Here is a 17,634-nt window from a genome sequence, read left to right as displayed (position 1 = left end):
CGGCTTGCTGGAAAAAGTGGGTTTTAAGGGCACGACGGAAGGCACTGAGGTCTTGGATTCTCCTTATCTCTGGGGGCAACTGATTCCAGAGAAGGCCCTCCCCCTGGGGGTCACCAGCCTACATTGTTTGGCTGATGGCACCCTGAGGAGGCCCTCTCTGTGGGAGCGCACGGGTCGCTGGGAGGTCGTCGGTAGCAGCAGGCGGTCTCAAAAATAGCTAGGCCCTATGTCATGGAGCGCTTTAAAGGTGATAACCAACACCTTGAAGCGCACCCGGAAGACCACCAGGAGCCAGTGCAGCTCGCGCAGGACTGGTGCTACATGGGAGCGCCATGCTGCTCCCATCACTACCCGTGCTGCTGCGTTCTGGACCAGCTGGAGCCTCCGGGTGCCCCTCAAGGGGAGCCCCATGTAGAGAGCATTGCAGTAGTCAAGGCGAGAGGTGACGAGGGCGTGAGTGACTGTGCACAGGGAAGATTAACTGAGCTTCTTTTATTTTTGTTGACCACGTTTTCATTAAAATTATTTTATCTCTTGTATCAAAGGAAATCATTCCTATGACTACCAACTTTTGTAATACTTTGGGGAATAATAAAAGGAACTAATCCAGAGGGGAAATGCACTTACCTTCGCTACTGGTTCGGAAATGTGAGCGTGCACGCCTCTTCTGTGCACGCGCAGAGCCTTCTGCACATGCACAGAGGGCCAAAAATGGGACGTAATGATGTCCTGGCGGGTGGGCGGAGCCTCCCGTCGCCAGCCCTACTGGTTCGTGTGAGGTGGGTACATCCGGCCGGATTTCACCACTGAACTAATCCCATGTTGAATTGTCCCGTGAGGAGCTGTCCTGTGGCAAATTGGCCACAGCAAGTTGTCCCATGGTAAGTTGACCGTGGCGAGTTGAGTGCAGTGAGTTTTCCTAGTCCCATACATTCTCCGTGCTTTCACCAGGTGGGATGTGTTGATGTAATTGGAATGAGATTGTTCCTCAGGTATCCTGGTTTCACGCCATGAAGGATTTTAAAGCAACACCTTAAATTGGACCCAGAAGAAAACTGGCACCCAATGCAGCTCACATAGGTGTTACATTCATCACCCTAGGAGCACCCAAAAAGGCATGCAGATCTGTATTCTGTGCCAGTTATAGTTTCTGGGTATTCTTCAAGGGCAGCTCGGTATAAAGCGGGGGTATCAAACTCACATTCTCATAGCGGCAACACGTTTGGGATATATTGGGACTTTTCCCCCCTTCGCTAAACCAGGCGTGGGCATGGCCAGCACACGATGATCCAGCCCGTGGGCCGGGAGTTTGACAGCCCTGGTATAAAGCATATTGTAGTAGTTACAACTAGGAGATGATCAAGGGGTATGTGACTAAAAGAACATCTTCTCGATCCAGGAAAAGGTATAACTGATACACAACCTGGAATTGCAACCTGCATTGTAAACCGCCCTGAGTCTTCGGAGGACGGCATATAAATTGAAATAATAAATAAATAAATAAATAAATAAATAAATAAATAAATAAATAAATAAAATAAATACATAAATACATACATACATACATACATACATACATACATACATACATAAATTGAGCAAAGACCTTCCTAGCCATGACTACTACCTGTTCCTCCAGCAGGAAACATGACTCCGGCAAGATTTTGTGATTTTTAATTTTTGGGCCAAATTTATATATATTTTAATTGTTTTTAATATTTGTATTTTATGTTCTTAATTTTGGCTGTACACCGCCCTGAGTCCTCAGGGAGAAGGGCGGTATATAAATTGGAAATAAAATAAAAATAAAAAATAAAATAAAACAAATAAGAACCTCAGATTATATGTATTGGATTTCTCAGGGGCAATACTACCCCATCAGAAATCAAAGAGGGTATGGTTCTCTAAAAGTGTTTTATTGGTTAGAGTTAGGGTGCCAAATTCTCTAGTTTCCATCACTGCCCCATTGTCAAAGCTTGGAGCCACATCTCTGAGTTCTCCCTTTGGACACATTAAGATACGTTAAGAGGTTACATAGTTTTCATCCTTCCAATTATCAAAATCATACTCATTTATTTCCTGTCCTTATGAACGGTACCCAGAGAACTTTTTGCAACCTTTCTGAAGATGAAAGCATGTCAGAGGATGCTTTGAGGTGAATATCAAACTCAAAAGCACAATAGGGTGGAGTCTATTTCAGAAATGCTGAGTGCATCGATGGCTCTGGAGATTGAAAGAGGATTTGTGGGAGGTTTCATGAAAAGCAGGGACTGTGTTTCTGTCCCTTGGGTGGACTCAGACTGGATCTGTAGCCTCTGTCCGGGAAGAGGTTTTGGTTTTTATCCACCTCTTCATCTCATTCGTCCTTAAAATGAAGGTGCCACAGAGAAGTCTCAATCAGCAACTCAGACATGTTGCTGATGCTTCTAGTCCTGCTTACGTGGCCACCAGGAGCTTGTGGGATGCGCAAAGCCAAATGTCTTCTGACTCTGGAGCAGGGTGAAGTGGACCCAGAGCATCATTACAAGTCAGGAGATTATTTCGTTAGTGGCATCGTCTCTGCAAGGATTGCTTGGTTTCAATTGTTAACCTTCAACCGAAGTCCTTCAGCAAAGTTCTTCACGTACGTCAGTCATCCTGCACTTTATTAGAGCCACTGCATTTCCTTTTTTTTTTTTTGGAATAAAGTTTTTTAGTTTTATTTCTTATACGCAGATTGTAAATGTTCATTCTCTTATCCATAATTGATCACATGTGTGTATATATATCTATATCTATATCTATCTATCTATCTATCTATCTATCTATCTATCTATCTATCTATCTATCATCTATCTATGTATGCAAAAAATTAAAATCCTTACAGAGCACTCTGCAAGGTCCTTTAAACCTCAGCTAAAATCAGCATACGTCAGCAGCATCAAATATAGATAAGCGACAGCTCTGGCCCCGCAACAGAGAACCCTTACCTTCTACATGAAACAGAGCCTGAAGATGACAGGGTTGTGAGCCTGTCGAAACGTTGCTTTAAGAAAAACTTTTAAAGTCACTGGTAGGATTTTAGCTGAGGTTTTAAAGGACCTTGCAGAGTGCTCTGTAGGGAATTTTAGAAGATTTTAAGCTGGGATTTTAACCAGGATTTTAAATATTTTAACCAACTTATTTATAAGGACACGGGAAAACACCTGAGATTTTAATTTTTTGCATATGCACACCTGCGAAAACTTATATATATATGTGTGTGTGCATATTCTTTCTAGCCAGGTTCCACCTACGTAAGCTAAATTGTTCCACAGCCCTAGTTCTGTAAAATCTCATTCACAAGTTTCTGGGCTTTTTGTATCCTGCTGAAAAGCAACAACTCTGGGAGACTATGTATAGACTATATATATATATGCTTCTGGAAGCACGAAGCCGAGAACACCAGCCTGAAGATGACGAATGAGACTTCGTCGAAACGTCGCCAAGACACTTCCAATTTTACGTGGGAGAAGACCCGAATAACCAAAGACCTACACACACACACACATATATATATATATATATATATATATATATATATATATATATATATATACATACATACATACATACATACATACATACATACATATATATATACATATTTTTTCTAGTGAAAGCAGAAAAATAAGACATTTTAATTATATTTGGGGCTGCTCTTCTACCCTCTCTTTTCCCTCTTTTCACAACAAGCTTTCTTCTCCTTCATTCTTTCCCCTCCCTCCCTCCTCTTCTCTTCTACTTTCTTCCTCCTCCTCTCCTCTTCCCTACTTCCCCTTCCTCTCCCCCACTCCTCCCCTCTTTTCCCCCTTTCTCATCTTCTCTCCTGCTCTTGTCCCCTATCCTTTCTTCCTCTCCTTCCCCTTTCTTCCATTCCTCTCTTCCTCTCCTCCTCTATCCCTCTCCTCCTCTCTCCTTTCTTTCTCCTTTGTTGTGCAATACTTCCCTTATTTGGTATCAGAAAAGCTCCAATTTTCTAATAATATATACTTTCTTTTCAGACTTTTTTCCATTTTACCCAATCCATCATTTCATAATTGTACATTTATATTTATAATCTTCCTTCTTTCCCCACCCCCATCCCCCTTTTCCATTTACTCTGGTGTCATTTGAGCTTCTATTTCTTTTTTGTCTTATCCCTCGTTTAACTTTTTATTATCTATATCATTTATCTATCAACTTTTATTCATATTTCTTTTCTATCCGTACATAAAATCTTTCCCATGCCTTGAAATACACCGATTCCTCTTTATCTTTTATTCTTAGCGTTAATCTGTTCATTTCTGCCACTGCATTTCCAATGTATGTTTACTATTCCAGCCCTCTGAGAATATAAGGTGCTCTCCTCTTGATCTGCTCCTTTTCCCAACTTATTACCTGATTTGGTTTTGCAGTCTCTCGGACCCTGCAGGTAACAAAGCTCATTTGAGCTTGAAAGTATAAAAATCAAATCAAATATTTTCCCCAACCACTTTCCTTCCCATCCTATAAGCAGAGCTAGGGTGCAGACAGAATGACCTCTTCCATCCACCGCATCTCTGAGCTGGGGGACTCCTGATCCAAGCAAAAAGGGATGGTGTAAGAGTGCAGAGAAGAGCAACAAAGGTGATTAGAGGAATGGAGGCTGAAACATGAGGAATAGTTGCAGGAATTGTGATGTCTAGTCTAGTGAAAAGAAGGACTACGGGTGACATGATACAATGGTCGCATATTTAAAGGGCTGCCACAAAGAGGAGGGAGTCAACTTGTTCTCCAAAGCCTCTAAATGTAGAACAGGAAGCAATGGACGGAAACGAATCAAGGAGAGATCCAAGCTAGAACTAAGGAGAAATTTCCTGACAGTTAGAACAATTAATCAGTGGAATGACTAGCCTTCAGAAGTTATGATGTTCCATCACTGGAAGATTTTAGGAAGAGATTGGGCAACCATTTGTCTGAAATGTTATAGGGTCTCCTGCTTGAGTAAGGGGTTGGACTAGATGACCTATCAGATCCTTTCTAACTATGCTATTCTGTTATTTTCTGCTATTTTCACTCTGCATTGGAGATGAGATAATTCTACCATTTTCTCACCCACACACCATATTTACTGTTGGGATGAGAAAGCCACAGTTAAGAGCAAAACATTCTGAAGTTTGAAATTTTCTCTAATTCTTATTCACAAATCCATGCCAGGACATTAACGGACATTTTTAACAGACATTTTTAAATAAAATATTGTTTTTACTATAGCAGTTGATTGCTTATTTGTTTATTTATTTGTGTAATTTTGTGTAATTATTGGCTTTTTTGACACTGGGTGGCTTCCAATTACAAGTTAAAGGAAAGAAGAAAACAGGAAAAGAAACAAGAACAAACCAAAAATCTAGCAATGGTCCATCCAACATTGGTTGAACCTTCACTCAAAGGTCTTTAACTTCTTTTCAATGTCATCTCAGTGGGAACTATTTTCAGTCATTCTGAACTCCTACTCCAAAAATATCTAGAATATAAAAGAAGTAATAATAAATAGGGTTTTTTTTAGCCATCTGGGTATTATTAAGAGAGAGGAAACAAACAATCAAATATGGGATTTAACAGATTTAACAAATTAACAGAGTTGGGATGTAGTCCAACCCCCACTTAAGCAGGAGACCCTACACCAACTCTGACAAATGGCAGTCCAATCTCTTCTTAAAAGCCTCCAGTGATGAAGCTCCTACAACTTCTGAAGGCAACTTCTGTTCCATTGGTTGATTGTTCTCCCTGTCAAAAAATTTCTCCTTAGTTCTAGGCTGAATCTCTCCTTGTTCAGTTTCCATCCATTATTCCTTTTCCAGCCTTCGGGTGCTTTGGAAAATAGCTTGACCCCTTCCTCTCTGTGGCAGCCCCTCAAAAAAGTTATTTGAAGATCAACACAGGAAATTGAAGTTGTATTACTGTAAACCAACTGGGAGAATGCCTTGGAAGCACATAATGATTTAAGAATGTTCTATTGTTGTCATTCTTTTTCTATGGTAACAATTGGAAATGTTACAAAGTGCTTCAAAGAATAATTGTTACTACGAGGATTAAAAATAGCATTGTGAAAGAAAAGTTAAATGTAATTTTTTATTTATATCTTCACACCTGCAGAAAATCATCCAATTTTTTTGGGAAATTTATACCCTTCCTTTTTGCTATTGAGGACATCAACTGGAATGACCATCTCTTACCCAACGTCACTTTGGGTTATAATATCTATGAGAATTTCTTCAAGGTAGAGATGACTACAGATCCTTTGCTGGACCTGCTTTCAGACGGGGAGGCCAATGTGCCCAACTACAGGTGTGGAAGGCAGAGAAACACGGTGGCTGTTCTGGAAGAGGCCGAGACTGGCAGCTCCATTCAGATTTCGACCATGTTGGGCACCTACAAAATCCCACAGGTGTGTCTTTCTTGTGGAGACAGTTTTCACTCGCTGAAGTTTGAATCAGAGGTCCTATGCAAGTGAAAAGCAAAGCTTTGTAATGTAAATGATAGCATTTGCATTTTGCTTGTTACATTTAAAAAACCATCTTCCATTCCTTTCAGATCAGTTATAGTTTTGTTTCCAAGATTCTGGGGGATAAAACTCATTTTCCTTTCTTCTACCCGATGCTGCCTGCTGAAGGTGTCCAATACCCGGGGATGATCAAGCTTCTCCTCCATTTCAGGTGGACCTTGGTTGCTCTTGTTGCTCCAGAAACTGACCAGGGAGAGAGGTTCATCAGGACAATGTCTTCTTTGATGTTAAGGAATGGCATTTGTGCAATTGCACATCAAAGATTTCCACTAAATGTTGTTAAAACGACGGTCAACCTAAAACACTATTACAAATTCACAAAAGTCAATGTCTTTGTTTATGGCTCAGAGACTAGTTCGTTCTCAGTTGGAATGAAAATTATACACGCGGTACTTAAATACTTTCTAGATTTTACAGCTAAAGTGTGGATCACCACAGCTCAATGGGATCTCAGTCTCGATTTGGAGTTTATTACGATGTACCTGAAACAGGTTGGTGGCATTTTTTCTTTTCTGATACAGAAAAAGAAATGGGGAAACTATGATGCCTTTGTTACCTTGAATGAAATCATGTCGAAGTTTTTAAAGAAAACCTTTAGATGTTCATCCACTAAGGATGCCTTTTCTGTGAAAGTCTGGAGACGGTGCAGACAGACTGAAGAAGTGGAGGCTCTGAGGAAGGAGGTGATCGATCAAATCCTGGCTCTGGACAGCTATCTTGTTTACGATACCATCTGGGCTTTGGGAAAGACCTTAAGTTCAGCTTATTTCTCCACATCTAAGAGATCCGTGAGGAACGGGGGCGTCAAGTTTGAAGCTCCGAGGCTGAAAGCTTGGCAGGTATTTCTTTTCCATTAGACATCTTTCCTTGAATATGGGCATTTAGTTTTGTAAGTGGTTTAATAAAATATGAAGGAAAAATAATTGGTTGTTTCTGTCAGAGTTTCTTGCTAAAATCAAATCCAGAAGCACACACAGATAAACTGAATCAGCTGGATTCATTAACTTCTTTATATTCATAGTAACACATAAAGTGTATTTACAATACCAACAGTTGATCCTTCAGCTCAGATCAGCAGACATGTTCACACACACAGAGTACAGTAGAGGGAGCTATTTTCACCTTAGTTTTGCACAGACTCAGGAGCTCCAGAATATGACACGCCTTGGCTCCAGTCTCTCTCAGCTCTCAATTGGCTGACTTTGTTACTATGTCTTCCCAGTCATGAATATTCTGACAGTTTCCTTAAAAGAAATTATTTATCAATACTGCTGTGATAAAGGGATGTGAGCAGCAAAATGATCAGATGTCAAAATCCCCGTTCTTTACAAACATGGTTCTAATCTTCATTTTTAAATATAAGGTTTATTGCAGCAGTTATTATAAAGAGCCGAGGTGGCGCAGTGGTTAGAGTGCAGTACTGCAGCTACTTCAGCTGACTGCTAATTCAGCAGATCAGCAGATCAAATCTCACCGGCTCAAGGTTGACTCAGCCTTCCATCCTTCCGAGGTGGGTAAAATGAGGACCCAGATTGTTGGGGGCAATATGCTAATGCAATATGCTAATGCATATTGGATAGCTCTGCAGACAAAAGCACTGTAATTTAGCACCAGCTGTCTGCAATTAAAGTAAGTTCGAATCTTGCCAGGCTCAAGGTTGACTCAGCCTTCCATCCTTTCTAAGGTAGGTAAATTGAGGACCCAGTTTGTGGGGGCAATAAGCTGACTTTGTATAAAATATACAAAAGTATGAAGGCTATTGCTTAACGCACTGTAAGCCGCCCTGAGTCTCCGGAGAAGGGCGGCATATAAATCAAATTTTTAAAAAAATGTTAATATGCAATATGCTATATGCTAACTTTGTAAAACCGCTTAGAGAGGGTTGTAAAGCACTTCGAAGTGGTATAGAAGTCTAACAAATAAATAAATAAATAAATAAATAAATAAATAAATAAATAAATAAATAAATAAATAAATAAATAAATTCCACTCTTATTCATAAATCCCTAACCAAGTTGGAAACTCAAAATAGAACTGGGTTTCTGAAGAACAAGAAATGTTCATATCTCTTCCAGCATAGACCAAGGCAAGGGTGTCAAACTCAAGGCCCAGGGGCCAGTCTGTGGGATATTTAGATCTGGCCCACAAGCTGGATCTGACCCCTGGGAGGGCTGTGTGTGTAGAGGGTTGCAGGAGACCATCACAGCTGAAAACGGAGCTCGGGAACCTGTTTTCGCTGGCAGAACGCTCAGGCCGCCACAGGCGCCCCCAACACAATTGATGAGCTGGCTACGCCCATCCTGGCCACACCACCCATGCCCCCAAGGTCAAACACAACCCTGATGCGACCCTCAATGAAATCAAGTTTGACACCCCTGGACCAAGGGGGACTCTTCCAAGAACTTCTGTGCCCTTTCTAATCTCTTCTTTTCCTGTTCTTTCCAGCGTCACCCCTTTACATTCAAAATAACAATAAAGTTATTTTATTCTATTCTAAAGTTAACAAAATTATTCTATTAAGGAGAAAAAAATCATTGGATGTTTCCATTAGAGGAATTGTTTATCAGCCCTGCTGTAATAAAGAGATGTGAACAGGGAAATGTTTGTTTTTAAATACAAGGTTTGCAGTCATTATTTATTTTTATTTTATTTATTTATTTATTTTATTTCCAATTTATATACCGCCGTTCTCCCTGAGGACTCAGGGCAGTGTACAGCCAGAATTAAGAACACGAAATACAAATATTAAAAACAATTAAAATATATATAAATTTGGCCCAAAAATTAAAAATCACAAACCAATTAAAACATTTAAAAATTTCTTCTTAAGCCAGCCCGGCTTGCTGGAAAAAGTAGGTTTTAAGGGCACGGCGGAAGGCACTGAGGTCTTGGATTCTCCTTATCTCTGGGGGCAACTGATTCCAGAGGGTAGGTGCCCCCACAGAGAAGGCCCTCCTCCTGGGGGTCACCAGCCTACATTGTTTGGCTGATGGCACCCTGAGGAGGCCCTCTCTGTGGGAGCGCACGGGTCGATGGGAGGTCGTCGGTAGCAGCAGGCGGTCTCGAAGATAGCTAGGCCCTATGCCATGGAGCGCTTTAAAGGTGATGACCAACACCTTGAAGCGCACCCGGAAGACCACTGGGTCTTATTGTTCCTCTCCTATTCATAAACCCCTAATCAAGTTGGAAACTCAAAATAGAGCTGGGTGTTGAAGAGAGAGAGATTTTCATACCCCTCCCAGCATAGACCAAAGGCTCTTTTCCAAGAACTACTGAATCTCCTTCTTTTCCTGTCCTTTCCAGCTTCACCCCTTCCTTCAAAGCTCTCAGTTTCACAATAATTCCATCGAAGGAGTGTATTTGGATCAGAAAGGAGATCTGACCGCTGACCTGGATATTGTGAATTGGATCGTTTTCCCCAACAGATCCATCAAGAGAGTGAAATCTGGGGGTCTAAAAAAACAGGCATCCCAGGATTTGAAATTGACCATTGACCAGAAGAGTATCGCACAGGTGGAAATGCTGAACAGGGTGGGATTAATAATTATTTTATTCCACTGAAGGCGGCACAAAAAGGGGATTTTTGGGGGGTGGGGGGAAATTGCTTTCAATGCCTGAGTTTTCATATCAGTTGATCAGGTTCTCAAGAGTACAGATTTCAGTTATTTAGGTGGCCTCAAAAAGTATTCTCTTCAATATTCACCCAAACAATTTATTGAGTCTGGACAAAGATTGAATCAGTTAAGCAGGTAACATCATATACATAGTCAAAGGAAAGAATCCACCGATCACTTCCCTGATCAATTTAATATCTAAAGTTTAAATGAAAGCCTAAATATGTACTGTTTCTTAAGCATTAACAGGGAAGGAAAAAATAGAAAATAAAGTTTGTTTGATGAAGCTCACATTTCTTATTGGCTTCTAATTAGTCAAAGCTAAATCTTAAATTGGACGTCACCAACCCTTTCTTTGGGGTGAAATCTAAATTTTTTTCTACCGGTTCTGTGGGCGTGGCTTGGTGTGGCATGGTTGGTGGTCATGTGACTGGGTGGGCGTGGCCAGTTTGATGTCATTCACGTCACTCTGCTGTGCATGGGGTGCTTGGAAAGAGAGCGAGCAAAATAGTTTTCCAACCTCTGTTTGTGTGTGTGTGTGTGTGTGTGTGTGTGTTTGTGTGTGTCTGTGTGTCTGTGTGTGTGTGGGAGGGAGGGAGGGAGGGAGTGATCTGAAGCCGAGGCACCCAAACTTCTGGCAGCGGCGGGGCAGCTTCTGAGCAGCCAGCTCCACCTGACCTACTCTCTGAGTCTCACCATTCTCCTGCCCAACCCCCACCACAGCTCAAGCAGCTTTCAAGCAGGTTTCAATGTCATCTCAAATAAATTGCACTCCCAAACAATTAATCTTTGCTGAAATATTCCATTTATTGAGTACGACAGATCTGGCCCCGACTTTGTCGAAGCCGATACTAACCCTCTGACCCCCAAACCCTTCCCTTTCCATTCCCCAATTCTCATCTTCTCATTGGCCATCTTCCAAGTCAGTCTCCCCAGCTTCTGACCTCAGCCCACAGGAATATCCCCCTCCCATCCCATCTCCTAGGGGATATTATCTACAGAGAAAATAAGTAGGTGAAAAGTCAAGCCTCGTCTCCTCCTTTTTATGGCAGCATCAGAATGCTGACAGCGGCTTCCCTGCTCGGCCCCAACAAGCTATGCATCCATGGTGCCCGCACCAGCATCCAGAGATGGTACTTCGGGAGGGCAAGCAGACGTCTGCAGATGACAACTATAATGAATATGTCCACCTGCCCCTCCCGAAGCACCACCATGGCGAACAAAACAACTCCATTGCTATGGATGCATAGCTTGTCGGGGCTGAGCAGGGAAGCCACTGCTTGAGGAGGGGGGCAGTAAGCTGCTAGCTCCTTCCCTGCAGCCCTGCCATGCTTGTCTGCCTTCCACGTGGACTTCTGCTTGCCTGCCTTCGCAAACTGGCCACCAGGACACCAGGAAGGCAGCATGGAAGGCAGGCAAGCATAGCAGGACTGCGGGCCATGGATCGGTTCGGGGGCGTGGCCAGCCAGCCATTGTTCCCGGTTTGGCGAACTAGCTTCAGTCTCTGCTACTTACTCACCCGAGCTGGTCTGAACCGGGAGCATTTCACCCCTGCCTTTCTTCCTTTGCCATTTTTCTCAAAATAAGTCCATTTTCTGGGTCTTTTCCTTTCTCTCCTCAGCCCCTGCCTTCTTCCAGGTGTGTGGAAAGTTGCCATCCTGGATTCACAAAGGTAGCTCGGAAAGAGGAAATCATCTGCTGCTACGATTGTCGTCGCTGTGCAGAAGGAACCATCTCCACCGTGGAAGGTAGGTGACACGAGAGAAAAAGGACACATTTTGGGGGAAGTCATAGAATAACAGAATGACAGAGTTGGAAGGGAGCTTGAAGGTGTTCAACCCCCAGCTCAAGCAGAAAATCCTATACCATTTCAGACAAATGGTTGTCCAATCTCATTTTAAAGACCTCCATTGTTGGAGCACGTATGACTTCTGAAGACAAGCTGTTCCACTTATTATTTGTTCTAACTGTCAGGCAATTTCTCCTTAGTTCTAGGTTGTTTGTCTTCTTCATTAGAGAAAGATTTTAAAAGAAACCTTTTTGTTATTTTTGCCTTTAGTCGCAAGCCTTTATCCATTTTGAACTTTAGCTTTCGTGACTTCGTCTTTGCAAGTTCAGGCTACTTTGTCAACTTTGGAAGCCATTTTAGGCCGGAAGCTTCCATGCTGCCACCTTCTCATATGTGGGAAAGTAGAAGGGGGGATTTAGTAGAGGAGTTGTCTTTAGACATAATAGCATTCTTCCTGTCGGTCAAGGTCAGGGCAATCCAGCATCTGGAGAAGGAGTGGTTGGAGTGATGTCTCGAGATGGGACGGATGGTGATTGGAGTATGTGATCGACTGAGGAGTGAGGGGATGGTTTTGGGGGATTTGAATTGCTGAGGGAAAACCTGGACCTCTCAGATTCGGGTTTTCCCAGATGTGCCAGTTTACTTATTCTAGTATATAGAACTTTAAAAAAATGCTTGCGTCAGAGCTTTTACTTGAAGTTGGGTATTTTTCTGGAACACTGATATACTTGTTGATATTCTGCTTTAGTTGTGTTCCTCTCTTTCCACTTTTTATACATGTCCTTTCTGTGTTTCCGTTTATCAGAGAGCCCTTTGTGCAGCCATGCTGGTTTCCTTTGAAATCTCTCATTTTTCTTCTTCACTGGAATTATGTTCGCCTGGGTTTTTTGTAATCTCACCTTTCAAAGTTTCCTAAACTCCTTGGGTTGTTTTCCCCTTGAGGATTTTCACCCATGGAATTCTTTCCAAGCCCTAAATGTATTGAAATCATCTCACTTAAAGTCTAAGATGCCAGCTGTGCTTGCATAATGTTGAATACCAATATTGGATGGTCCCCTCCCCACCCAGTTTCCTGTAATTTCAATGCCTTCCATCTATTCTTTTTGGTCTCTTTTAGTGAGAATTAAGTCCAGTATGGCTTAATGTCAGGAAACTATTTGATCTTCCACCAGGAGCAGAGTTTCTCTCCCAGGTGATGTCAGGATAGTTAAAAGTCTTTCATTAGTTGTTATGATGTGCTTCTTAAATACCTTCCTTAACTATTTACCTAGACACTGACATTTTTCAGGAAAGGACATTTTGAAAGGCATATTAAAGACTTGCTTTCAACAAATCAATTTCTCTGAATATTTATTACATGATAGAAAAATAATATTGGGCTTTATCCCGGAGCACATTAAAAGACAGGGGATTAATGCAGATTTGGTATTAGAAGGGAGAGGGCAACTCTGCATTTTTACTAGCCAGTATCTCCCCCCACCTTTTTTTTTTGACATCTCTGGACAAATGGAAAACATCTCAGCCTCTCCTCTCCTCCCCTCTCCTCCCCTCCCCCCTCTCCTCTCCTCTCGTCTCCTCTCCTCCCCTCCCCTCCCCTCTCCTCCCCTCTCCTCTCCTCATCTCCTTTCCCCTTTCCCCTTTCTTTGATTCACTAATGCCTGAGTGAAAGCTTAATCCTGTTTGTTTAGCATGACCATCTACAGGTCCTTTCTTCCTCCCACCGTCCCTCCCTCCTTCTGCCCTCTCTCCTGCCCTCCTTCCTTCCCTTTCACAAGTTCCTTGATAAAGAAAAGAGAAACTGTTTTATATTATTTCTTTAGAAAATTTATATAGCTGCCTAGGCACTCACAGCAACTCTAGCCAGCTTCCAAACAACACACAGTTAAATAACCATTTAATGGCTCCATCGCACTCTGGGTTGGCCAGGCCCACTGGCAAAATCAAGTCTTCAGGGACCTATGAAAGACTGTCAAAGTCGGGGCCAGTCTAATTTCTTCAGGGATGATGTCCCAGAAGGAGGGAGCCATCACAGAGAAGGCCCTTCTTCTAGGTCCCACCAGATGTACCTACTTAGGGAATGGGACCTGCAAGATGCCTTGCCTCTGCACTCTAGGGGGTCAGATGGATGTGACCAGCAAGATCGGTCCCTCCGATAAATGTGGTTCCAAGCTATGAATGGCTTTTTTTTTTAATTTGATTTATATGCTGCCCTTCTCCGGAGACTCAGGGAGGCTTACAATGCGTTAAGCAATAGCCTTCATACTTTTGTATATTTTTACAAAGTCAGCTTATTGCCCCCACAAACTGGATCCTCAATTTACCTACCTTAGAAAGGATGGAAGGCTGAGTCAACCTTGAGCCTGGCAAGATTTGAACTTACTTTAATTGCAGACAGCTGGAGTTAAATTACAATGCATTAGTCTGCTGAGCTAATCCAGGCTCCTTTAAAGGTGACAACCAGAACCTGGAATTGAACCTGGAAGCAAATTGGTAACCAAAGCAACTCCTGCAGGAGAAATGATATATCTGCACACCAAGGTCTGCATAAAACCATGAGGACCTCTGCATTTTGAACCAACTGGAGCTTCTGGATGCTTCTCAAGGGCAGCTCCATGTACAGAACATTGCAATAGTCAAGACAGGAGATAAGTAGGGCATGAGTAACTGTGAGTAGGGATTGTTGGTCCAGGAAAGGGGGAACTGGCACAAAACCTGCAGTTGCGTCAAGGTCCTCCTCCAGGAGAACCCTCTGATTACATGCTGGGTCTATTTGGGGCAGTGCCACCCCATCCAAAACCAAAGATGGCAATTCTCCAGGGACCAAAGAACCCCCAAACCAGGGGTGAAATTCACTGACCTTCCCTACCGGTTCACAAATGTCATCTGGACATGCGCAAAGCCTTCTGCGCATACGGAGAGGCTTAAAATGTTACAAAAAAGTGATGCCATTATGTCTGCATGGGTGGGCAGAGCCTCCTGCATCCGCCGCTACCAGTTCGCCCGAGCCAGATAGAACCGGCTGAATTTCACCCCTGCCCCAAACCCAGAGCCACTCGGTTTTGCCAGGGTTCAGTTTCAACCCATTGCTCCTCATCCAGCTCCTAACAACCTCCAGGCACTGCAAGAGGGAGGTCACAACATGGCTTCATTCACCACAGGCTGAGACATAGAGCTTTTGTTGAGCGAAACTGAGTTTCCACTGCTAGCTGAAGTCACAGGAAGAAAGGTAAAACTGAGGCTATTTTTTTAATCTGTCAAGAAGAGAGATGCCCAAAGAGATGGAAGCCATTGGTTCTTGCTTCCCAGGCATGGGTGAGAAAAGAAAAAAATTAGGGAACCAATCAGATAGGGCAACTGCTGCCCAGACATAGAACCTGTCCATCTTCTGGGTCTAGGTGGAGGAAGGTATTGATGTTTGAAAAAGAGAATTTAATAAAGGAGCTTCCCGAACAGTCAGTTTACACAGGAAGACCAGCAGCTGAGCTTATCAGAAAAATATCTTCCTTCTTAAAAGAATAAGAGCAGGAAAGGGCCACTGAGACCTTGACTTCAAGCTTCTACTCTTCTTGTCCTTAAATGCTACCCTGCTTAAGATATCTAAGCATGCTTTAAAGTAGATATTATTTTTTCTCTTTCAGATGCTGAAAAATGCACCAAATGTCCAGCAGATCAGCATCCAAACATCAACCGAGATGACTGTATACCTAAGATTTATACTTTCTTATCCTATCAAGAAAAATTGGGGATCATTCTAGCTTCACTTCCCCTGTTTCTGTCTTTGATAACAGGCTTCGTCTTGGGAAGCTTCATTAAATTCCAAGAAACTCCCATAGTCAAAGCCAACAATCGGGATCTCTCCTACATCCTCCTCATCACCCTCTTGCTTTCCTTCTCAACTTCATTCCTATTCATTGGGCGGCCAAGGATTGTCACTTGCCTTCTCCAACAAGTAGCATTCAGCAACATCTTCTCAGTTGCCATTTCCACAGTCTTGGCCAAAACAATCACTGTGGTATTAGCGTTCCTGGCCACAAAACCCGGAAATAAAGTACAGAGATGGCTAGGGAAGACCTTGGCCAATTCTATCATCCTTTCATGTTCTTGTTTTCAAATTATCCTCTGCTGTATCTGGCTGGGCACTTCTCCCCCATTCCCAGAGTCAGACATGTACTCACAATCAGCAGAGATCATCCTCCAATGTAATCAAGGCTCTGTTGCCATGTTCTACCTTGCCCTTGGCTACATGGGTTTCCTGGCTCTCATCTGCTTCACAGTGGCTTTTCTAGCCAGGAATCTCCCTGGGGCCTTCAATGAAGCCAAGCTCATCACCTTCAGCATGCTGGTTTTCTGCAGCGTCTGGATATCCTTCGTTCCAACCTACCTGAGCACCAAAGGGAAGTATATGGTGGCTGTGCAGATCTTCTCCATGTTGGCTTCAAGTACTGGTCTGCTATGCTGTATCTTCATCCCCAAGTGTTACATCATCTTTTTAAGACCAGACCTGAATACAAAAGAATATCTGATGTCAAAACAAAGTAGAAATTAACTTTTGGTACTACTTTCCCCAAAATGCCAGTTAATCATTCAGACATATTATTTAATGTTTCTAATGCGTGCATGCCCGCACATGCATCCATATGCCCCCATTTGTGTTTTATACCACAATATAGAAACAAACCACTAGTTGTTAATAAATATATTTTACCTTTTTTGTTTGTTCTTAAGTATGTAGAAAACTGTGTTAGGAATCTCCCCCTCTCTCCCCCTTTCCCTCCCCCTCCAAAATGTTGGTTGTCCCTTTGATCTATCAGTAAAAGCTAGGGAAATCCTTCTATCTGTTTTTGAAAAAACTCTTGTGCTGTTCATCCCATATTACATTGATTTAGGAGCAGACATAACTGTCCATGTAACTGCATTTTGCAGCAACTGAACCTTCTGAAATGTTGCTAAAATCTGGTTTCAGTTGAATGGGACTGTTTAACAAGCAAATTGAGACGTAAGCTCATAGGCCTGGTATTAAGTTTTATCAGAACGTTCCCCTGTGACCCCTGAACCTCATGGTACAAATACTTCTTCTAACAACAACCATTGTTCTCTGTAGATAGCAAGAGGGCAGGAAGTAACCTGGGATCCCTTACATTATTGCTTATGAATATGTACAGTAGTGGCCAAAATTGTGGAAATCTTTTGGGAAAAGTATATTTTTGAGGTTTGATGGCTAATAACACCATTTTTTGCGGGGGGGGGGAGTTTCAAGTTAATCATATTTCACTGCTGGAATGGCCTGGGAATAGACCAGACCCAGGGGTGAAATCCAGCAGGTTCTTTGTCATTCTTCTCTGTACTCTTTCTAGAGTCTCAACATCTTTTTTACATCATGGTGACCAAAACTGGATGCAGTATTCCGCAAGTGTGGCCTTACCAAAGCATACCCGGACCTGGGTATTTGCGGGACCGCCTTCTGCCACCAATAGCCTCCCACCGGCCAGTACGCTCCTATAGAGAGGGACTCCTCAGGGTGCCGTCAGCTAGGCAGTGTCGGCTGGCGACCCCCAGGGGGAGGGCCTTCTCTGTGGCAGCACCTGCCCTCTGGAATGATTTGCCCCCGGAGATAAGGAGGATATCAGATCTCCAGGCTTTTCGCCGCGCCCTAAAAACTTTTCTCTTCCATCAGGCAGGGCTGGCAT

The 17,634-nt window shown here is 42.8% G+C and overlaps 1 protein-coding gene across 1 annotated transcript; it reads left to right on the top strand.

The window, feature by feature from the left end:
• The first annotated feature begins 2,411 nt into the window (after nt 1-2,411).
• LOC148115977 (vomeronasal type-2 receptor 26-like) lies at nt 2,412-16,493 on the top strand. Its single transcript, XM_087885336.1, has 6 exons — nt 2,412-2,623; nt 6,136-6,427; nt 7,066-7,383; nt 9,848-10,075; nt 11,780-11,906; nt 15,586-16,493. Exons 1-6 carry the CDS (start codon nt 2,412-2,414, stop codon nt 16,491-16,493), a joined length of 2,085 nt encoding a protein of 694 aa, XP_087741462.1.
• Nucleotides 16,494-17,634: the final 1,141 nt, after the last annotated feature.

This window comes from Pantherophis guttatus, chromosome 2 (assembly GCF_059756535.1).
Source record: "Pantherophis guttatus breed Tessera chromosome 2, ASM5975653v1, whole genome shotgun sequence".
Taxonomy (NCBI): domain Eukaryota; kingdom Metazoa; phylum Chordata; class Lepidosauria; order Squamata; family Colubridae; genus Pantherophis; species Pantherophis guttatus.
Note: the sequence above shows the minus strand (reverse complement) of the source record. Positions and strands in the feature narration are given on the sequence as shown.

Bases quoted from the DNA above. Each gene is read 5' to 3' on its own strand.
- LOC148115977 (XM_087885336.1), top strand. From the start codon at position 2,412: ATGTTGCTGATGCTTCTAGTCCTGCTTACGTGGCCACCAGGAGCTTGT. The intron at 10,076-11,779 runs GTGGGATTAATA...TTCTCTCCTCAG, and splicing joins AGGTGGAAATGCTGAACAGG to CCCCTGCCTTCTTCCAGGTG. The intron at 11,907-15,585 runs GTAGGTGACACG...TTTCTCTTTCAG, and splicing joins AACCATCTCCACCGTGGAAG to ATGCTGAAAAATGCACCAAA.